Genomic DNA, 23,795 nt, shown 5'->3' with positions numbered 1-23,795 from the left:
TTCATTAATATGCAAAGAATACACATACTCTTCGTGAGCAATGTGTCATTAACTGGATAGGTTTGAAATGGAAAGAACGTAAAGTTTTTTCTTTAAATGACATGAGTAAAAAATAAGAGTCGTCTTGTCAAGACAGTTATCTATCGCACAAACTAGCTATGAGAGCTTCCTAGGCATTAAGCTGTTTTCCAAACCTGCTAAAATGGACAAAGTTTGATTAATTGCATACGTAATGAAAGCTTAATGTTTTACAACCTTTTAGTGCACTCATGTGAAGCTAGAATCAAAGAATCATTTTCCTTATGACCCACAACTGCCCCGTTTCCTGCCTAGGCTCCTTCTTTCCTGATGAACTTGCCTCTTATCTCTTGTTTCTACTACGAGACAGAGGAATCTTTTGCGTAATTCCAACCTTCAGACTGGTCATATCTGGTTTCTAGGACTGTACATTTGCAAGCAAGCAAGGAGGCTGACAGAGAAGCTGACCTTTTCCTAACAAGGAGAAATTTGTAATGGGAGCAAGAAATTGGTAGTAGCACTGCAGATAAAAAAGAAGGGTGAGGAAAGCATGAAAAGCAAATACACAGTGGCACAAACACAAAAGGACAAAGGGAGAGTATCAGATAAATAGGTAATAGGGTGGATACATTTCCACACTAATTAAAATCCTGTTCAGTGTATGCTGCCTTCCTGAACTCATTTACTGATTTGAATCAATGAGGAATGGAAACTCTTCTTCATTTTCAGCATTAGCATCAAGCTACTGCTCAGTTTTGAAACAAATGGGGAAAAGCCCCTTGCTTCATCCAGCTTCTGACAGCGTAAGAGCAGGAAGCTGGCAGGAACAGTTCTAATAGGTATTTTAGAAGAAAAGTGACACATTAAAGGACAAAAACCTCATATGACAGATGCAGAAGAGGAAAATTGCCAGGGTGATTCTAAAGGTTTGGAGGAGAATCAGACAGCAGGTAAACTCTTGAACTTTCTGCCAAATGAAAGCCAGATTTGGTGTGAAATTAAAAGTCTATCAATGCGCTGCTAGCACAAACCGCAAGTGCTTTCTTTCCTTATATAGCAGCATACTGCTGAAGCCATGACTGCACTCCATATCAGTGTCTGAATCATGGCTCTTGGTAGAGCCACAGCTGCAGTTTTTTATTTAGTTTTATTACCATGGACATGAAATTTTTGCTTGGTTTTAGTAGAAATCTTTGCCCTTGGTATTAATACAGTAATTCAGATGAAAAGTATATGCAGGACTTGTGAATAAAGAAAATTGTAATATCTTTTATGAAAACAATTCTACTGATAATGCTATGTAATGCTAAGCTTTAATCTACCATCCTTTCATACTAGAAAATACCTTTTTCAATTATTTAATTATAGCTTTGATGGAGAAAGTCTAGCAGCATTTGGACCTTCATTTCCACATTTCTGGCACATTTACAGCATGATATTTTGTGGTCCTACGAACTGTCCTGAATAGAATGACTAACAAATTTACTCACCCTTACTGCCTGCCAAAAGCATTTTAGTGGAGATGTCTGTACATAGTGCTGTCAGAGGAACTGAAGCATATTTTGAAAATGGCATAAGTTCTTTCACTAAGTTTCCCTAAAATAAATGAATAAACAAACACGTTTCTCTTTATAATTTCTACATTTAAAAAATACTTATCAATGCATCACAAGTTAAGTGCCATTGGTTTGATCTATTCAGTGTTACTCAGCTCCTGTCTATTCAGAAAGCAGCTAAAAAGGTAGTTTCCTAATCTGCTGGGATGTATTGTTCTTCTGATTACTATCTCTTCTACATCAAAAGAACAAGCTATTTCACTTTTCAGGCAATTCACAGTCTATCTGTACCCACTCCTACTTTACCTCTTATCTCTCATTTGCTGTGGAATATCATCAGTATGATCTCACTTGCTACTGAAATATCATTTCTTGCTGCAAATGGACCCATGATGTCTCCTTCAACAACTTTTTATATTTTTCAAGCAAGCATTAGTAGACTTCATGCCTTATTATCTCTTCAGGTTGGAGAGGAGGTGAGGGAGAAAGTCTTGCTAAGGAGAATCTTGACTGTGTCATCCATGTAATGATGATGACAATCATGTCAGTGATGATATCATCATCTGAACTTGGAGATTCCTACAGGAATCTAAGCACACTAATATATCAACTGTGAACAAACCCAACAAAGTCCACACTTACTGTACTTGGGGACATTTACAATCGTATTCTATTTTTGCATAAAACATCTGCAAAGATATGTCACCATCTTTCTGAAAACTTCTCGCTATGACTTGCGTTGCTGGGATTCCTGCAGCCTTACATGGCTGACATATTGTGGTCACTGTCTGCCACAATGACCAATAGTACCCAGTCATATCATGGTACTCTCCCATCTTTCTGCATGTACTGTCTCTTGTTTAGAGCAACATGTTTTCTGGAATAGAGTCTCGTAGGTCTGAGGTGATATGACAGCTAAGCCATTGGCATTCTGTTACATGACTGGCTTTACAAACTGATTATAGCAGTAGACACTATGTATTAGGACACTATGTATTAGGATGCTATTCTCTCCTGATTTGTAACCCTACTAGCGCTAGCTGGCTTGTGCAATGTTCTAGACACATTTCTCCTCTTCTGAGAGTAGGACACTCTGCCTTGCCTATCATCCTTTCTTAGAAGGTAAATGATGTGGGTGAAAAATCAACTTCTAGACTTTCACATAACTTTACAGTCAGTTTTTGTTATAATTATTACAAATCATGTTTCTTCATTTTCCACTTGCCATTACTGTGTGTTACCATTATTAAAGCAGAAATAATTTGTGTCTGTGGAAGAAACTATTAACCAAAAAATGCGATAAAACATCTGCTGCTGCAATTGCTAGTTAAAAAGCATGTTTCCAAATATTAGTAGTTACCTTCTTCATGGTCCAGTCCCATCCCAAAGAAATTCAGATAGCTACCTGAATACTCCATAGGCAGATACAGCCATTTTCATGAGCAGAAGCCAGTATTGGTGAGTGTCCTGCTACAGCTTTGGATAACTGTACGTTCATCTTCAAGCACTGGATATTCTTATACCTAGTTGTGTCTTCTGCTTCGGAACACAAATGATCATACAATATCAACAATTTTTAGTACCACTTTTGAATGTACAGAAATTACATAACACTAGGAAAAAAGTAAATTTGAAAATAAACTCCATCATCAAGATGGCATTACTCTGAAAATGTTACAGATATGGTTAAAAGACAACTGAAAAGAAATTAGAATGATCTTCATGATCTTATCTAAATGAGCCAGAACTATTGGTCCATAATGTGGGTGAACCTTATTTAGAGCACAGCAACAGATTTCACAGAAACTGCAAGCACCAGTGAGAGTGGAGGAGGACTGCACGACAGTGGTCATCAGGACAGCTGAGAGGCAGTTCTGCAGCCTCTGCATGAACCTTCTAGAGATTACTGCCAATTCAGCAATGAAATGAAGTTTAATAACTAAATGACACTTAACAATTCTGGAATCATAGATTTCTATAATTCTTATGTTCAAAACTTTTGCTAAATGTAAGGTGGTGGTCACAGAGAACCTTTTCTGAGTTCCTGCTGTGACATCCTCAGAGCTGGAGATGCTGGGGGGGTCCCATGAGGGTCCTCAGTGAAATTGACATTCAGTGGATACAGGACCTAATGTGAGTGTCTATTTCATTGAGCAGCTACAAGGCTTAGGGATATTATAGTTTCAGGGCATGTATTCTTTGAAAAATAAATTCAGCTTAAATCCACATTTCAGATGATCAAAGTTCTTGTTATTGGGAAAGTCTGCTTTCCAGCAGAGAATGTCTAAAGCATTCAGAAGAATCTGGAGGATTTGATTCTTGCAAATTCACTGAATCCATTTGCACAGTTTTAACTCTTAAGCACTTGGCTCTTTCTTGTTTATATTATTTTAAGGATATATAAGATAGGGAAGATTTTTCCTTCTAAAATTTTATCTGCTTTTGAAGATTTTCTCTGTGAGGCCATTCACTCATATTTGACTGAAGTTGGTTCTTGCTATACCATTTCAATAATTCATTGCTCGAATGTTTATGTGGAAGAGAAGTGTGTATAGTTGACATTCCTAAATTCTGCAAGGTTTTCGGCATCATGTCTATTTAGAAAAATCAGCCATTAGACTCTTGCATACCCTGCATCCTGGCCTGGCTGTTGGGAAATAACTGTGAATCAGGGGTGAACAAAAGATGTTGAGGTGTGTCATCCACATACCAATGGTATCTCGAGTATTCTAAACACAGTTTGCCAGACAAACTGACAAACTCAGTTTCTATGGTAATCTGGGCAGAACTTGTGGATCAACAACAAAGAGAATGAAAAACATCTTTCCATACCTGTTGTTATTTCAGTAATAATTTCATCACTTCTTACATTTTCCTAAAAGCAAGGAATAAAAATGTAACAGTTATAAAATGGAATTTGGGTGTAACTACAGAACATTTCTCTAGTTTAAATTCTTTTAAGAACTTATTTTTTTTTAATTGAAGGATTCAAATATTCCCCCGATTTCCATTCAATCTGGGACAGCACTGAGTGAAACCAGGAAACATTTCATCTGAAGAGAATCAAAATCACAGATGAACAAATCACAACTGAAATCAATGGGAATTTAGGAACATGCTAAAGGTAAATTTGGCTGAATGGCATTAATTTCTTAGGACAAGCAAAGTCAATCCCTTACAGTCATGTGAATGTAACCTAGACCTCTTTCTTAGTTTAATTCAGAACACGTATATAGTCTTGTTACTTCCTTGAGCAAAGATGAACAACATGCATAAATAGCAGTAACATTTGCTCATCTGCATCTTCAGTATGAGAATTATCACAGTCCTTCATTTGTGCCTTACTTCTGACAATCCCCAAGGCTGACAGAAATCAGTATACTGGCCTCAAAAATTGCTGTCAAATAAGACAGGAAAAACTATGCATCCATGAGTATTTGAAGTATCTTAGAAGAAGAAAAGCCACATCAATCTCATCCTACCTATTGATCTGTAAGGCTTGATGTGTTGGGTTTTTGGGCATCTTTTTAAGAGCTGCAAATGACTGTCCATTTTGTTATTCTAATGACTACATAGCACAAGATATTGTATACTTTAGTTTGCAGATGACAGTTAGACCTGTGTCTACTTGGGAATCTATGAAAGTGCCACGCTCTGCTGAAACAACATGTTTGAAAGACTCTGAGAGGTAGCAGGATTTTCCTCTTTTTGCCTACTTGCTATTTGTTGCTTTGCAGATATGGCGTGCTCTTCTGGCATAAAAGGACAAAAAGTGTCATAAAAATCATAATGCTATCTTTAGCAAAAATACACAGATTGAGACACTGGCATCTTGATGGTAAATTAAAAAAGTTCTTGTACTGTCATTAGAAAGCAATGTGTCCAAGCAAGTGTGGCTGCATAGTAGATGTGCTTCCACTTTTATTCACGTACGTCATGATTTGTCTATTTTACCTTCCCCTTTGAGTTCTTCTATACCCCTGTTTGCAAGTCAGAATTGCTAGTGATAAGCATCTGACAAACACTTTGGTAGTCAGCTATTCCAAGTATCAACAGAGCTGGTTGCCTGACAATGTATTCTTAATTCCCTACCTCATTCATCTTAGGTGAACAAAGTTCATTTCTCTGTAATTCTTGATATTTAGTTTTGTGCATGGCTTTATGGAGGGATTTTAGTAAGCTACAGGATTTTAAAACCAGACCCAAAATGAAAACAGAAATTTGCTTTGAATGCTACTGAATCCATGAAGCCACTATACCTACCTTATGCAGGTTCAAAGAACTGCTCTTGTGCTCTGGAAGGGCACTGATATCACTTCTCACAGTAGCAGTAGTAGAGGGCAGGGAACTAATTTGCCTGTGTGAAAGAAATTATTGGAGATCACTGACACTGTTGAGGATATTGTTTGCTATCTGGAAATCAACATCGTCCAGTGTAATAAAGCATAATAGAATAGTGACTGAACTGATTATACTGATTAGACTAAGAGTTGTTGGTGTTTTAGAAATTTATCCAAGTTGGTAGGCAATATTTGCATATTACACAGCCATCTGTCCTGTCAGGAGTTTTGAGCAAATTAAATCCATAGTATATCAAAATTAACACTGGTGTTCATCCTCAATAAGTGAAAGGGAAAAAATTAGTGTATGCCAATGACATTTACACAGCGCTTTGCTCTGCAAATAGTTTTCAATTAATTATAGAAACTTATTTTCAATCTGTTGAGATAATGATCAGAAATGGGATTCTGTGGAAGAAACTCAGGAAAAAAATTTGGAGGTCTTCTTCAATGTTTGTGTTTCTGAGTCAAGAAAAGTTCTGACTGCTGATGAGATGTTCTGGCCAAATAATTTACACCAATGTCACAGCTGCTCTATTTTTGACAAGAGTATCTGAATAACTGGGATAACGTAAAACACATATAGAAAGTATTCATCTGGGGTAGCCCACTTACATTTGGACAGGTGGCCATGACACTGTAATTTTTCAGTGTTTTATCTTACAGACTTGCTACCATTATTGAACATTGTGTGTGTGTGTATATATGATCACAGTCAAATTAATCCAGGTACCTTCCCAGTACATACAAAACATCCTAAGCCTATATGATTCAAAGACACTGTAAGATCCTCCTGTTGAACCGTAATCAGATCTTTTCTTGATTTATAAAATATTTCATTTGTGAATTGTAATCACCACATTTTAATTTAGCTAGGATTTATTAAATTAATAATTAAGCTATAATGTCAAAAAGGAAATTTATGTTGAATTAAGTGGCACTGGTACATTTAGGGGTGTAGTAAATACATAAGCTACTTGAAGGTTTTAAAGCAACATAAGACCATAAACCATTCCCATGATTCAGGAGAGCAAAAAAGCTGCCTAATTGCTTAAGACCTTAAAGCTGCATAAGTATTTAAACCATATAGAGTCCTTTTGGCTACCATTGCCTTTGCACATCCACTGGAAAAGAAGCACTTCTGGTTATGTAGACGTGCAATGCCTTTCTCTCAAAATGAGCATATTTGGCTAAAATTTTGTTCTCCATCTAACATTACCAACCTATGCCAGCTTCTAGTTTGTTTTACAATGAATCTTGAGGCTGCACACTTCAATGAGATTGCCTCCATCTTTGTTTGCTGAGAGTATCTAATACCATGAAGATTATATCAGGTTTAAAATAAAGAAAAAGCCTGCTACCACACAGAGTTATCTCACAGAGATAAGAAACAAAGAAGGTGCAGTACACAGGAAAACTAATATCTGACAAAAGCTGACTTCTGTTGAATTCTTTAACAGAATTGAGACTTATGAGGTCATTTAGAGGACAAAAAGATAACTTAGTGGAGTGGTAAAAAAAAGAACATATATTATGGATTGATAAGCATTACACAAGTTTAAGGATGGGAAAGCTAATTAACTGTTTGAACTTGAATTGATTAAATGCAAAGAAAATCTCAATTTAAATCAGCTATCTTGGACAAACATTACATCAGTTTACTACAACAAAATTCCAAATGACTGCATCTGTCCTGAGGGAAGATAAAATGCACACAATTACCTGGAAAAGAAAGCGCTATGTACAAGGAATAACATGGCATTGACCCCAGATGCTTGAAGAACTGAAGCCTGGCTGTCTTCATTAAGTTTACAGCTGAAAATAAAAATGTTTGTACAAGATGTGTCAGATAGGTTGTGTATTGTTCCCAGAAAAAGTTGCAGACTTTATTTATAATCTAAAAATTTTAATATTTCATTTCCCAGAATGCATGTCACCTAAAAGTTTTAGACACAATTTTTCAGAATCAGTTAATCAGTTATGATGGATTAATGTCAGCGAAGAGTAGATACAGAATGTGCCTGTGCCAGGAAACACAGGAACCTGATGGAATGATGAACATTTAATTCAGCCAAGTATTTTCTTGAGAATTAGTATTTAAGAGAAAAGTAAAGTAACTTATGCTGAAGTTAACTAGCTAAGTTAATGTTTGAAAAGTACATTGATCTTGGCATTCAAACTAGTCATGTGAACCCTGGGTAAGATACTCTACTTACAAAGCATTGACTTTCCTGTGTTCTATGCATCCACATGAATTGGCTCCCCCATATATGGGGAGGCAAAAGCAAAGGAAGAGACAGAGACAGAGCTGCAGTTAAGTTTTGATTATTTCCTGTGGTACAGAAAAGCTCAGCTCACTTTCTTACAAACATGCCAATTTTACACATGAAGGATGTTGTGAATCTGTTGGGTAGGATAGTTATCTATGGTCTTAAAAAAACATGTATTCCATCACCAACACAGAAATACTGCCGTGCTGCTGCACTCAATCTAACCAGACATGTTGTCATTGTTCACTTTCCTGATGTAGCAGCTTAATCCTCACGAGAATATCTGGAACCATCCTATACTCACTTTTTGTCAAATTCTGTGAAAGATTTTTACTCCCAAACATCAAAAATCACTTCAGATTTCTCCTTACTGAATGCAACTTGTAGTCTTCTAGGTATAGACAATGGTACTGATAATGTACAATATCTGCCACTATCACCTGAAGTAGCATTATTTCAGATGTCCTCCCAAGAACAAAACTTGCAAAATAATGTTACTACAGCTCAGTAGCAGCCTCTAGTCAATGACAGAGTGACTTGTATAGTAAGAGTTTCCTTCAGTGGCAGGGCTGAATTATGTTAAAACACTACTCTTAATTACATCATCCCTTCCCCAAATTACTTGCTCTCTTGATCACTTCTCCTACCTGCAGTGTCAGTACTAGCTAGCAAAGTCATTTGAAGTGGGAGGGAGAGGGCCCACATAAATTGCTACTTTAACTCCTGCTTGTCTATCACCCTTGACAGTTGAGTATCTTAGAATTTCCAGTATCCCATTTGAAAAGTTTGTATGAAATACCAGAGATCAAAATGTCTCCATGAAAGCAATACTTACAGGCATCTCACGGAGGCAGATTCAAAATCCCACAGAATTATTGCACCATTTGCACTTCCTGTAGCTATCAAACTGCATCCTTCTACTTTTAAAACATCAAAACACTTCATTTCCACAGAAGGTACAAAATTCTACAAAGAATATTTAAAAAAAATGATTAGGAGCAATGTGGACACTAGAGAGTGAAACGTTTTAACGATTAATTTAACAAGATGCCTAAACTGACAGTGTCTACAACTGCATGTTCAATGCTATTCTAATACTGTTGTATTTGAGCTACACAGAAGCACCAGAAGGAAGCAGGGAGTGATAGTACTGGGAGAAACCCTGCTGCAGAAGACAGCGGCTTCCATTTGCCAACCTGACCTGCTATCTGTGGCACAATTGCAATTAGAGCATGCAAAAACAGCTGTAACAACTAAAGGTCAATCAGAAGAAGGTATCTATGGAGATACTCTAATCAAGTTAAAGGAATAAGTCACTGAACAGAGATATAATGGCGCTTGATATAATGACTATATGATGCTTTCCATCAGCATCATCCAGATCTGTTACAGAGTTAGTGGAATTATACAAAACAAAACTTAAACCTCGTGGGCTATTCAAGTTAAATTGGTCAACAATTGAAACAAATATGACATTTTACCAAAGCAATGAGAAGAGAAAATGGAACCACTTTAACACCCAGCTTGATTTTTATTGCCACTATTACTGAAGGTCAGTCTAGCTATAGTAATGAATGGCATTTCATTTCTAGAAGACTTTATACAAGAACCTCAACTTAGTATTTTGTACAGGAATTTGAAGTGTATGTTCAGAGCAGCTGCTTAATCATGGTGACAACCATGCAACGGATTATTAGGCAGATACAGCCCTTAGAAACACTTTCTTACATGATTTATTTTAGACCTTCAGTGTACTGAAAAGTTTGGAATCCTTATTTGGTTCTTATCCTGTTGCTAAAACATGAAATCCTTGAGGGCACAGTAAACATTTTACTTTCTAATCTTCTGTAAATGATGTGGAACTTTGAAGTGTTTCTCACCTCTGTTTCATTCCTTAGAGAACTGGTGTCAGACGGCAGCTGAATATCCGGAAAAAAATTACTTGTTTGCAAGGTGTCAGGCTTCAGTGACAGAGACACAACTGGATTCCTTCGTGGAAATGACACTGCTTCAGGAAGCACCCATGTGACATATAGATAGGTTTGTACTGAGTTACCCTATTAAAATAACTGACTTAATGAAAGAGGAAGGAAAGGACTTCTCTATCTGTAAGAAAATTATCAGCAAGCATGTGTAAAAAGCTTGTTTTCTGTTCCAAACTACAAAAACTATTACAGGTATCACCTAGCATATGCCTACACTGCAAACTGAAGTGCCAGCCAGAGATATTCCACTTTAAATTACCTGCTATAATATTAGAAGCTGTGCAGCTGTGGAGTTCAGAGCTTTTGATTTCATTCTGTTTAACTACCCCCTTTGTCTCTTCAGTTATAGCTGCTTATTTTATTAACATTGCTAGTCTCCAGTTGATATCTAACATACCAGCAAAACCAGTGGTTGTTCCAATTGTGTGAGAAGAAGCAGCCACGGTTCAGCCATGGCCTCGAGTCATTAATTCGTCCTCACTGTGCCCAGAGGCTACCAGGAGTTACCTTGATAGTTTTTCCAACTATAACATATTCACTTCAGTATCTAGTTTCTGCTTTAACTTTGATATTTCTGTCTATTTTGAGAAGTACTACTGAAATCAGCTCCTTAGGTTTTCATAGATGCCTTGAACTCCAGAATGAAGCAATGATTAAGATTTTAGTAAATCTTATGATATTAAGTGTATCAAACAAGAGATACCTTGTGGGAAGGACTAAAAATTGAGCAATCTGTAGTAGATTTATGCAAAGGATGAACTCGTTTTGGGGTGCTACTTAAGTTTACCTTGCTAACTACTATATTCAGAGCCTCTTTAAAAGCTAGTAATAATAACAACCTGTATTGCTTATTATCAGTTAAACATTTGTATAAAAAAGTAGTTCTGCAATTATGTGAAAAAAAATTAATGTACTTAGATACATAAGGACTTGGAAAAGAATCAACTCCTCACCAACCTGTTTGTCAAGGGATACATTTACATTACAGGAATCATTTAACAATTTCAGTGATAACACTGGGGTGCAATTGGTGTGATGTAGTATTTCAGGAAAAATCTGAATATAAAAAGCAAACCCTGTATAAAACAGCTTTTCATTAGCAGGAGGCTCAAAAGTAATAAATTATTTACCAAGATGAGAGCTTGCATGTTTTTTCCCCTAAATGTATAATCTGTCTAGTAAAACCTACTACTTCTCCCCACAGCCTTTGTTCCCTTGCACATAGTGGATTTAAAGTTTCGGGAGGAGAATTTTGTCCCAAGTAAAACTTTCCAGTTTGATGAAAAAAATTGTACAGAAACATGGTCTGTCTGAGAATGAAACCCCAATTATTGTGAGCTCCAAATGCATCCTGTTAATTTTACCTGAAGGGAACACAGAGTAGACTCTCAAAATCAAGCCTAGCAAGTCAATCCGATTTATTCCTGTCTTGTTTCTTTGTATCAGTTCTTAAGCAGACACTGTCTTAATCTAGTAATTTTAGACAAAAAAATCCTTTAACCAAAATGTTCTCCGATATTGAGGGTTTTTTTGCAGGATCATACCGTGGTCACCTACTCTCCATAGAGGGAAAATATACCAAGAGGGGTATGAGGCTACAGTTGAAGAACTTCAAAATGACGTAAGTGTATGGGCCTGAGGCCTTTGATGTTTGTGAAACTGAATCCCTGAGTCATGGAAGCTTCCTCTTAGTAAATATTAAACAGAGCCTCTACGGCATGCGAATGACTGCAATGGGTCAGCAGTATCTGAATTTGAGGGCTCAGCTGCGGAAATGGGACAGTGGTTTCTGCAAAGGATGGGTATCCAGAACCCAAGAAGGTGATGCTGTGGCTTCCACTGACTGAGGAGCACAGTCAGGGTGAAAGGCGGCAGTGAAGGAGTAAAAGGTATGGCTGGCTCATGAGAACATGGCCCTAGGCCTGAGGTGCTGTCAAAAAACAGGGCTCTGGCCACTGCAGTGCACCTAAATACAGAAACAGGATTTGCAGGAACAGTTCTAACCAGTCTCAGCTGCTGGTGAACTAGAAACCCTTTAAATGGGGTAAACACTATCTATAATCACAACAGTAATATTTTAAAGCTTTTACCTTAAAGGATCTGTAACTACTGATACCTCGATCACAAAGAGAAAAGCAAATGCAAGGAATGCAAAGATCAGAATGCTGAAAACCAGCAATGGACTAATGAACGTATTAACTCTTAGACAGAAAGGCAGAAAGCCAGTTTGATGACATGCAGGAAGTGGATTGTTCCTTGACAGTTTCTAAAAGTTTATCTACTAATTAAAGAAAAAGTCCTATTTTACCTTGAAAATTAGGAGCTACCAAATGAAATTAGGGAAAAAAAAAGTATATTTGAAAAACCTGAATGATTTTCATCTTCCCACTCTGCTCCAAAACAAGAAGTGCATGTTGACTTTCATTAGCCTTCAGATAAACCATCTTCAGCAGACGACACTCATCTTTGCTGTGCTGGGCCAAAGGCAAGGCTTTAACTTCCTGTGCACTTTCAAACTCCCAAATTTTCACTGTTCCTACACACAGATGAGAAAGATATACAAAAGGGAATGAACTTTCAGCAGTAACCTGTGCTTCAAAGTCAGAAACGAACTGCATCAAACGGGGAAAGGAGAAGAAAAAAGAAAATCAAATTGAAGTTTCAGACCTAGGTCAGTGGTCTTTCAAAGGCTGTAACAGTGTGAGTGTTTCTTTGGAAAGCACCCTTAGGGACACAGAACTTACCAGAAAACATCTTCACCACTACCCCCACCATTTTTCCATTTTTTTTCCATGTCTGTCTTATGCTGCAGCCCAGGATAAAAGACCACTGCCTACGTTACTTCTGTTTCCAGACTAACGCCATCAGAGAGCAAGCAGAGTGGCGGGCCATCAGGCAGAAGACTTCAGGTTCTGAGCTACAGCAAGGAGCAGAGGCATCTCGTTGCTGGACTTGTCCCACAGAGCTAGTGGGGAGAAGGAGCTAGAGCATTATCTTAAGTGAAGCAGTTATTACATATGACTTCACTTTTGTAAGACTTGATAGCATTCACCTTCTGTCATGCTCTTAAGATCCATAAAGGGTGCAGTCTCTGCTCCCAAGTATAAACAAGAAACATTAGCCAGTATGCTGTGTGGAAAAGGCCATCTCCTCTTTATGTGAGGCAGCTTTCATATATTTCATATATTTTAATACTTCAGGTGTGTACTCTTGAACATCGGAATATGAGAAGAATTATTCAGCCATGTTAACAGATTAAAAATTACTAAAGTTTGCTACAGAATTCAGTGTAACACTTGTGTATTGGAGAGGTCTTGACACACTACCTAAAACTGATGCAACCTAAATAACACACACAAAAAATTCAGGAAACATGTATATATACATATTCTAGTGTTCAGTGCCTGCAAACACTATAAAATTGAGCTTAGATACTATAAAATTGAAAACCAGCCATTCTCCATCTGTAGCCATTTAGTTACAGTGTGGCATACAGATCCAGGTCCTAAGTCCTATGAGGAAACATCTTTTCAGACCAAGAGCTTTGAAGACAGTCGTCCAGAGAGCAGTAGGCTAGCAAAGTACAAGAGCCCAAGCAGCCAAAAATAACCTTTCTATGAATCACCTATCAAATAAAACCCAACCAAGACAACCCTTCCCCCACTGCCTTTTTCCCCAGACCGACAGCTGTGCATGCCTTTCTGTGCATACTTCCTCCCATCTTGGAAGAAAACCAAAATTCATTCTTCTGTCACTGAGACAGTCAAGACAAAGAGTTCTGTCTCCTCATGTCATTTGCCATTTTAAATAAATATAATGTGGTAATTATTTAATTGCTTTACCATCACATCCCCCAGTAGCAAGATAAAAACCATTTATTTCAATGGCTGCACAGACCACTTCAGTATTCAGTCCATGTGCATCTTCAATCTGATATATTTGATATCCTGTTTCTAGGTCCCAGACCTGAAAAAATAAGATGGTAATTATTTGTATTACATCCTCTAAAACTCATCACACAATGTGTTCTAGTGTAATTGGAGAAAGATGAATACTTCCAAGAGCAAATTTTCACATCCCATGAAATAGATTCTCTGTTACAATAGCACACTACCATGTTCTTTTACTGAAATACTAGTGTAGTTTCCATGAAAATGTTCCTCTCCCCAGAGAAGCCATTCTGGCAAGAGGAGGCTCTCTTTAGTATGCTGTGAGAAAGACCATTGTCAAGTCAGAGAGACTGTTGTTAAGTATGAGTGTTTACAGTGCAAAAGCAAAGCAGTCTAGCTAGAAAGAATGGTTAGAGCTATAATTTCTATGCTGAATATCAAAATGAGGCTTTTCATAAACATTTGATTCAAAAATGTAGGAACAACTATATTTGATCATTATCTCGTTCTTTTGGGAATTTAAGCAATGCCTTATGATGAAGTACCAGAACAATGTTTGGTCATTGTAGTGGAATAGCTCAGATTCAACTGGATTTATGAAGTAGCCACTCATGTCATATGCACTACCTGGAACTGATTTTCTGCAGCAACTAGTGCCCCGAACTATCTTGTAATTCTAATGGTGTTGTAGCCATCGTGGTCTAAGGAAGGCAGGGTTTACAGTGAGAAATAACATCTTTACTGAGTGTATAAAAAGAGCAAACCTTTACACAAACAAGCCTTTCTCCACAGGAATGGCATGCATCACCAGCTGGCCCAATAAGAGAGGCTGCCTATCCCTACCCATCTAGCCATCTAACCCCATCAACAGTTAATGAAAACTGCAGGTCCTCGGTACCTCTGATGATCATTGTCATACTGTTAAATTACACCAGTAATGATTTGTTTTATTCATATGTGGGTTTTCTGACACTTGCATGGCAACTATTTCTAATGGTTTGAATGCAAGTGGTAAAGTTAATAGGCAAGTTTAATCTTTTCATTAATGCTTCAACTCAAAAAGAGCTGTGATTAAAAGTGATCAAAGTGATCTCCATGACTTTATTTTTCTTGGTCACTGTCTATTATATTCAAGACTTCTCCCTTGCTGTGTGACTTGAAATCCTTAAGGCTCAATCAACATATTCTAGGAAATTATTTGAATGAGAAAAGGATCTACAGCAGGTCAGTAAATTGGCTCTAGAACCACTAGCCAAACAGAAGCACATCAGCCAAAAGAATAAGCAGCGATACAGGAGGATAAAAAGTCAGGTTTTACAGTTTAGGCATACTGTATGTGCCAATGAAACTTCAAGGAATCTTTTTATCTGAGAGCAGCATCTTTTACACACTCCTGTTTTTACAAAGTGACTTTTTTTCATGTTTTATAGCAATCTATAGAATGTGTAAAGTACAAGTTTACATTCTACTAAGCTGACTGGGACTCAAATACTTCCTAAACTTTAAAGATGTGCTTATCAGATATGCCTTCTGAATTGAAGAATAATGTGTATTTGTGCTTGCATAAATTATTGATCAGATGCACAGTTTGACATCATGGCAGTTAAAATTTTCCTTTGTAGCTACTAAATAGCCAATGGACTTTCACAACTGTTGCTATACTTGCAAGAATCCATTGCAGGAAGAGGTGAAGGAATTACAACTAAATCCAGTACCTCCGAAGCCTTGCTCAGTCTGCCTGGTGCTTGCAGTGCAATTATGTTAGTGCAGGTCAGGGAAGTAGTTTTCTGGCAAAATTAAGGCTGCTGAACCCAGGTAGTTAATTCATCAGGGCTACCACCTCTCTGGAGAATTTGAGCACAAAAATAGTCTCAAAATGAACACTTTGAATAATAAACACTAATTACTTATGTAATTGCCCAGTAATTTATTTGTAATAAAAAAAGCTGAGACTTTTTCAGTTTAAATGGTGACAGCTTACACTCACCTTCACTATTGACGCAGAGCAGATAGTGAGAATTTGGTGAAAAGCCCTGTTGTAAACCAGAACATTGATGCTTTTCTCATGTGTCTGTGGCACCTGTCTCGCATCTTGTATCATATGAGTTAGGGGATAAATGTCAATAACAGCTGAACCTGCACAGGGTTAGAGGAGTGAGAATATATACATTTTGTGTATAGTACCAGTTACTTTACCTGGATAAAAAAAGATTTTATGTAAAACATAAGGTTCATTGGAGTTTTTCTGAAGTGGATAAGGAATGTTGTCTGTTTCTTGAGAATATCTGTTCTCTAAACCAGAAAGCATTCACACATGCTCCCCACAAAGCACGAGTTAAACAATGGCTAATTATTTCCCTGACTTAAAGAACCACTTGCCTACCTACCTTTGATGGGATTGATACCCTGACTCCAAATCATTAGAAGCCATAAATCCTCCAGTTCCAGAGTGGGTTGGCATGGAAGGGAGCAAACCCAAATAAATAAAAATCTAATTGGCAGATATATCACTAAAATAAACTCTGATATCCACTTTCTTAGAGAAAAGCAATTCTATCTGCAGGCAATGATAAGGTCTTTCCAGTACCTACCTTTATACAGCACTGCAGGTCTGAATGGTGTTTTCCAGACACCTTTCAGTGCTCTCAGATCAGAAGGGTTGTAAAGACAGAGAAGCAGATGGGCAAGACAAGACAAAAGCAAGGTTTTTACATCGCAGGGTCATAAGCCAGACTACAGATGCAGCCTCCTATTTCGGTTCCAGTATTACTACGGTTCTACCAGCAGAGGACCAGCAGTCAGCAGCGAGCATGCAGCAAAGGACAAAATTGCCTAATACCTGGCAAAAGTCCAGGCATAGAGGCCAGCAGCTTGGAAAAAGGCACAGAAGGAAAGCTGTGGCAATATTCAAATGAAGCATGAAGGTGAGCCATGATTTATGGATGTTAGTAAACTAATAACTGAAAATCTCTTCTGTAAAGTCAGGTACATAGCAATGAGAATTAATTTGTCCACATACAGCCTCAGTCTCTTGCCCTCTTCAGAGGCAAGCAGACATTAACTTAGTCTTTTAATGGAATCATTAAGAGAGTCCAGGACCAGATTTTTATAGGTATTTAGGCACTGCTCCAATCATTGTTTCTAAGGGCGAAGTTACCTCATTTTGTCGAGGATTTATCCATGTAAAATCCCTACATTACTAAGTCTTGAAAATCTCACTAACTTAAATTTGAACTAAAGATTATATCTGCATCTTTTAGTGATCAAAAATCTTTAAAAACTAGAATGATTAATATTCTGGGCATTTAAATAAGACCTAGAAGCTGAAGTTTCTTAAGCTTTGCGGTGCTTACCAAATGCCTAAATTCATATAACAATTTGTGGACTCAAGTCAAATGCGTGTATTTAGGCTTCTAAACCAGATTTATTGGCACAAAGATTCAACAGAAACCACCAGGTCACTGAAAACAAAATGTTTCACATTCATCTTCTCAGATTTGACAAGCTTTGCAAGCTTTGTGACTTGTTCCTAATCCAAGGACAGAAAGAGCTGTCTCCAAGGACAACGACCTTATTTGCCTGGTATGTCTCAGGCCTCTATAGTCCCAGAACAGGTTCAAAGCTGGGTGTTTTCAGTGACTATGTCTCTGGGGCAGGCAAACTCTACCGGCTTGCAGAGTCTCTGCCTTAGATACAGAAGACTAACATCCCTAGTTACACCTGCAAAGCTCTGGTCCCTCGGAGGTTCCAGGCTTCCTTCTACAGAGTCAGGGAACAGAGGCCAGAAACCTTGAGATGAGTTCCCACAATATTTCATTACTGATCAATTGGACAGTGCGTCTGTTGACACTACATATTGTGGGGGTCTCTGTAGCTACTAAGTTAAATAAGGAGTTTGAATACAGTTGTGAGGGTTCCACAGAGACTAGACTTTGCTGCTTCGATCACCAAACGGGAGGAGGGTGCTAGAGGAATAGTTAGGGAAAAATCAGCAGCTTACTAGTTTTCAAGAAATGGCAAGGCCACACAACAATGTCTGTAGTTTAATTTTTCTAAGGAAGGCTCACCTTCCCTTCAGAGAAGCCTTTCTCATTTCATGTGGTTCCTGCTGTTAACTCCCATGCTGCATATTTTCATGCATATTTCTATATTGAAATTAGCACCATATATAACAAGACCCACTTTAAAATGATCTTAATGAGCAAATACTCTTACCGCCCAGTATTCTGTACATCTCTCATACTTTATTCCTTTACTCAACTTCAGTTGTATGTAATCATAAAGGAAATCGCATTCTAGGAGAAGGGGGATGGTCTCACACATCAACTGCAGTAACATACCGGTGATAAGCGTGCCATGATCATTGTCAAATACCATGGTGAAGGTCTCCATCTCTCCAGGACTCCCTTGATTATCGTGGAAGACCTGCAGCAGTGAAAGGGTCTGTATATCCCACACTCTAAAAATCTAGATGAAAAGAGAGGGGAGAAAATATAGTACTGTATCATGACTGGATTTTCAACTACTTTTCGTTTCCATGATATTATAGCCTCCAATGAAAATCACATTGTTAAGTGTGGTTCATCTCAAAAATAAGCAAGACAAATACCAAAGGTATCTTTATACCCATTTTACTAAGGATACAAGACATAGAAAGGCTGAGTTTTGTAATCTTGACCTGACAAGTCCACAGTGAAACCAGGTCTCCTGAGAATTGGTTCTACTCCTTTACGACAAGATGACTCCAATGTGTCATACTTTTCAGTCACGTACAGATAAATGCCAATAGTTTTAAAGCTTGCATTTGAACTGGAAAATCAAATGGTGTGCAACAGTACAAAGATAAATTTCAGAGTGTTCCGGATAAAGGAGTTCCGGAAATCTTTGACTAACAGCAGATGGATTTTTATGCATATATAGTTCTTGTGCTCTCCGTAACCAAATGCTACGGATCACAGTCAGGGTACTATCCTGTAAGGAACACTAGATATATTAGATATATTTGTTCTCACTTTCAGTTTCAATGGAAAACACAGCACTTCCTTTAAGCTCTAGAAGTACTCATTAATAATTACATGTTAGCAGCACTTATTCATCCTACCTGATCAAAAGCTGTGTTGAACTTACTGCTATCTCATGAAAACTACTCTTAATCCTGCAAGAAATCATGATTTAATTTCTCAGTTCCCATGGATTTTAGTGTGGTGTATTTCCCTGCAAGATAATCTTACTATGCTCTCAAAAGTTATTCTGTCATCACATCTGCCTTCAATTCTTATTCAGCTGCCAAAAATGTGGTGAGTTTTATATAGGCACTTGTGGAAGTTATTGTATTCATTCAATTGTGTTATTAAAAGGTGGGGCTGCATTTTTAATTGGGATTTTAATACAAAGACATAGGTTGGTACAATGGTCCTATCAATACTGAGAGTGTTGTGGGCATTGCCAAAGGTCATTAATCTTTGGATGAAATGCTTCATAAAATGCGTAAGTCCACAAAACACATCAGCACAAAACCATGAAATATTCAACTAAATTTGATAACTGAACTGCATCTCAGACAGAACTATCAGATGAATAATTCTCCTTCCTGTGGTACACTCCCTCAAGGTCTTCCTCTCTCAGCTGTTCCTTTTTCATAACTTTGTCACCTAATTGAGATCTCAGTGGCTTTTCTTAGGTGATCTTGATGCAGTCGGTTGAATTCTAACTTCATGGTCTTGTTCAGGAAGCTTGAAGCAGGCAGCCTGCCCTGACTGGGCCTGGGCTGCTGTTTCTCAAAAAGAGCAATAATTTTGGGAGATCTGATGAGTTAAAAAAAAAAAAAAAAATCCTAGGAAAAATCCTAGGGAAATCCACTGCCATTTCTTTGATTCATCCCAGGATCTCCTGTATGGTGAAAAACATTATGGTAAAGGTAGGCCCAAGTCCAAAGATGTCTGTAGCGGACAGCTTGGGTGCAGATTCTTGCATTATATTCCTGAAAACCTACTTAGTTCACCCACAGGTAAAAGCAGCTGTGTTGGTACATTAGCTTGCCTGTTGTGGAAAGACAGTCCAGTAAGCCTCTTGAAACCCACCTGAGCATCTGTCCATAACAGATGGGCATTGTAACAGAAAAAGAAGCAAGTAGAATTGGGACAGCAAGACTGAAAGTTCATTTTGAAATTACTTGGTTTTCTTTCTGACTGCTCTATTAGATAGCACCAATGACTGGCACCTTAGAAATACTTAAAAGAGATTAGACAGAACAAAGAACTTAGAGCTCTGTTTGACAATTTCATATAATTTCATAAAAGTTTTAATGACATAAGCTACTTACTAAGGCCATTAACAAGTTATGCCACAGGAAATGACTTACAATCCATCTTGTATCAGAAATGCTAGAAACTACTATCTGATGTGTAACTCAAATTCAGCAGTCAGAGTGCTCCTAACCTACAAATGCTGGTGACTGGTAGAAGAAAGACAGATTAAATTATCATTAAAGACATTTGATTTGCAAAGTAATTGCTTTTAGCTCATCTTGCCTAACACCAAGCTAGAAATCTGACAGGAAGAACTCTGAGGAAAAAACAAGAACATGACATCTGTCAACCTCATAAAAAAATCAGCTACAATCAAATTGTTTGCTGAAAACTCAGAAAATTCAGTTGCATAATATTACTCATATTTTAATACAATGATCTTTGAAAACCTGAAACAGACCTGAGAAATACTTTTCCTGCAAATTTGGGATTAGACAATTTTACTTCCTCAGAGTACCACTTGTATCTGTCCTTTTGATCACATAAATACTTAAACATTTATATATATATATATATAACTACTTCAGGAAAAATTTTTGTTTTAAACCCATAAACAGAGAAAGTAAGTGATTTCCCAAAAGATACACAGCAAATCATAGTCTGAAACATAACCCACAAGTTTTTACTATTTCAGCTTTCCTCACCATAGCCTATTCTGTTTTTCATTTTGAAATCTATTTATTTTTCTGTTGAACAGAGCATGTGTCCATTATAATTCATAGGCAGTATGTTGTGTCCTTAAAAATGCTTCTGATAATGAGGAAGACTTCTTCTGCATATGTTCATGTTATGAAAAGTTCATTGCAATTGCCAGGAATGATTTCTTCCTAAGACACACACTATACAATTAAAAATGAGCATTTGTTACTGTGGATGTTATAAAATGTTGAAGTATCTCAGCATAGAAAAAAGACCATTGCTAAAAAACCCCCAAGAAGTAGAAGACTGTTCACTGTCTGCAAAATAAAAATAGAGACTAATGGAAGGAAGTCATTCAGGCAGATACACAGATTTTGAGATTATTGGAATTCCCATCAGTAATGTGATTTTAAAGGAAGTTACAGAGGATCCAGCAAAATTCTGAAAAAGAAGGGAAGAAAAGAAACCAATACATCAATCAGTGTTTAAACAGATCACCTTTGGCACCAGAGAGAAGTTCATATATGAGTGTTTCAGAATTTTAAGTAGAAAGAAAATTTCTCCTGATATTTTCTTTGTTTTCAGGAAAACTCAAAAGGAAAAGGCTCAAAAGAACTTCTTACTGAGATTAAATTTTCTCTGAGACAGCACTGAGTCAGAAGAACCATGTCCATCATATTCCTCTGATAGACTTCTGATTACATTTCAGGAGTTTACTCAGACATGCGATTTCTAAAGCATACAAAAAGAACTTCAGGGAGAGATAGGCAGTGAGAAGGCTTGAAAAAGGAAATCCAGTTGAGTAGAAAATGATGAAAGTGTTCATCCAGCTGACAGCAGACCAGCAAAAATAGAAGAATTGGTGATGAAAGTCAAGAAAGTTAGGGCAATGATGCAGGTAGATCTCCAAGCTCAATTCTGGCACAATCACAATTAGAGCATGTAAAAACAGCTGTAAGAACTGAAGATTAATCAGAAGTAGGTACCTATGGAGCTACTCTAGTCAGGTGAATAAGTCATTGAATCGAGATGTAATGACCTTTCCATAAACATCATCCAGATCTGCTACAAAGTAGTAAAATTATACAAAACAAAACCAAAGACAGACAATTCCAATAATCTCATGGACTATTTCAAGTTAAATTGGTCGACAATTGAATCATAAATTTGACAGCTTATTTTATCGAAGCAATAAGAAGAGAAGAAGATTTTACAGGACAAGTGAATATGAGTAAGAGCCTTTGGCACTATTTCTTGCTGCTTGTACAGTTATTAATGCCAATACCACATTAAGAAAATGCAGTCACTTAAAGTGACAGCAAAAATGTGGACACATCATGGCATTCATAAATCCCATCCTTTAGGGCTTCTTCCTTTCCCAGCCCATGGGCAGGGAGATTACAAAAACCACTCTTCCACATGAGTAACTCCTACACAAGGCATCACCAGCATGGCCGCCAGACATAGTGTCACTGCTGTTCATCTGCATCAGCACACACGATTGTGCATGAATTCATGCACAAAGAGGGGCAATGAAAGGCATGCTTATTTGGAAATTAGGAGGTGACTGGGGCAGTTGCCTTAGGAACATTTTGTTAATAGTAACTATACTGTTCTGCTTATTTACTGAAGAACTTCCCACAGCAGCCTGACAAATGCCAGGAAAACCCCTGAAGACCTCTGGAAACATATTCTTTATGGTAAAATGCTTCTAGACTGTGTCTTCTGAAATCACAGAATACAGACTATATTTAAGCAAACAAAACATATCAGGGAGGAGGAGGAGTGTGGAGAGAAGGAGCTTCAACTCTTTTTGGAAACAACTTATTTCCTTCCTCCTGCTGTTTCCACCTTACAGGGAAAGCTGAGCTATACTTACAGCAACATTATATCTACAACACTGGCTCACATTAAATGTGTATATTTGCATAAATAAACATTTTTCTCTCAAGCACCACCTTCCTTAAAGCCCTAAAACTCAGAACATGAAAAAGCCTAAACTGTCTTTTCCATCTGGTCTAAAACCTATGTTTTATGAGGATATAAAACCAGCAACCCCCCTCTCTTCTGAAAGATTCATCTTATCACCTAAAATGGGAACAGCAGAGGGAGATAGAACAAAGATGGGAAATAGGGCAAGACAAAAATGGTAAATAAATATTTCACATGCTCTCAATACAACAAATTTTAGGCTCAGGAACACTTATCGCCTGCTGGGTTGTTATGAGGAGGCCACTGTGGAAACATGCTTTAACTGTGGAAGAAGTGAATTCTCTTCTGCCCCTTTCTGTCTGTAATTAACTGACAAGGACTAAACAAGAAAAGGACTAAAGTCCAGGATTTGCTGACATCCCCTCACCCCCCTCCTCCCTCCAGAAGATCATCCCTTCAAATTCCTGCTGGTTAAGAACAAGCAGATGACCTTAAAATACTGCTCTAAAGAAAATATCTCAACAACTCTCAAGAGAAAACAGTAATTTCTTTTTAGTGCTTCCAAACTCCCATATCCTACTGATAATTTTTGTAAGTTAAGGAAAATTTGGTTTTTTGAAAAAGACAACTTTCCTCAGTTTTACAGAATGGTGATGCTGCAAGTCTTTAAAACAACTTATGAAAAAACACTTGTGCAGGAAAATCCAAAATCCAACCACTTTTGGGGCAGAAAGAAGTTGCACTAGCCACACCATTCGCTGCAGGCATAGACAGGAAGAGTAAGCAACAATTAAAGCTGATTTTCTGTTGAAGTGTTTAGTTTACCTACCCCTATTTGCTACACTATTCGACTGTTT

At 37.5% G+C, this 23,795-nt stretch overlaps 1 protein-coding gene and 1 long non-coding RNA gene across 2 annotated transcripts in view; one reads left to right on the top strand and one right to left on the bottom strand.

Annotated features, from left to right (window-relative positions):
• WDR64 (WD repeat domain 64) overlaps positions 1-23,795 on the bottom strand; it is a 79,963-nt gene that overhangs the window by 10,957 nt on the left and 45,211 nt on the right. Inside the window, exons 12-22 of the mRNA XM_075748796.1 lie at positions 18,400-18,526; positions 16,047-16,195; positions 14,012-14,135; positions 12,536-12,705; positions 10,065-10,241; positions 9,020-9,150; positions 7,637-7,729; positions 5,838-5,931; positions 4,407-4,449; positions 2,980-3,110; positions 1,509-1,614 (exon numbers count right to left, since the gene is read on the bottom strand). Coding sequence (XP_075604911.1) covers positions 1,509-1,614; positions 2,980-3,110; positions 4,407-4,449; positions 5,838-5,931; positions 7,637-7,729; positions 9,020-9,150; positions 10,065-10,241; positions 12,536-12,705; positions 14,012-14,135; positions 16,047-16,195; positions 18,400-18,526 — 1,345 coding nt within the window. The remainder of the gene's footprint in view (positions 1-1,508; positions 1,615-2,979; positions 3,111-4,406; positions 4,450-5,837; positions 5,932-7,636; positions 7,730-9,019; positions 9,151-10,064; positions 10,242-12,535; positions 12,706-14,011; positions 14,136-16,046; positions 16,196-18,399; positions 18,527-23,795) is intronic.
• On the top strand, positions 126-10,352 carry LOC142601051 (uncharacterized). Its single transcript, XR_012834615.1, has 3 exons — positions 126-968; positions 4,560-4,698; positions 10,083-10,352. It is a non-coding gene; the product is annotated as an uncharacterized LOC142601051 (long non-coding RNA).

The sequence above is a fragment of the Balearica regulorum genome, chromosome 3, assembly GCF_011004875.1.
Source record: "Balearica regulorum gibbericeps isolate bBalReg1 chromosome 3, bBalReg1.pri, whole genome shotgun sequence".
Classification (NCBI taxonomy): Eukaryota; Metazoa; Chordata; class Aves; order Gruiformes; family Gruidae; genus Balearica; species Balearica regulorum.
This window is presented reverse-complemented; position numbering and strand designations above follow the sequence as displayed.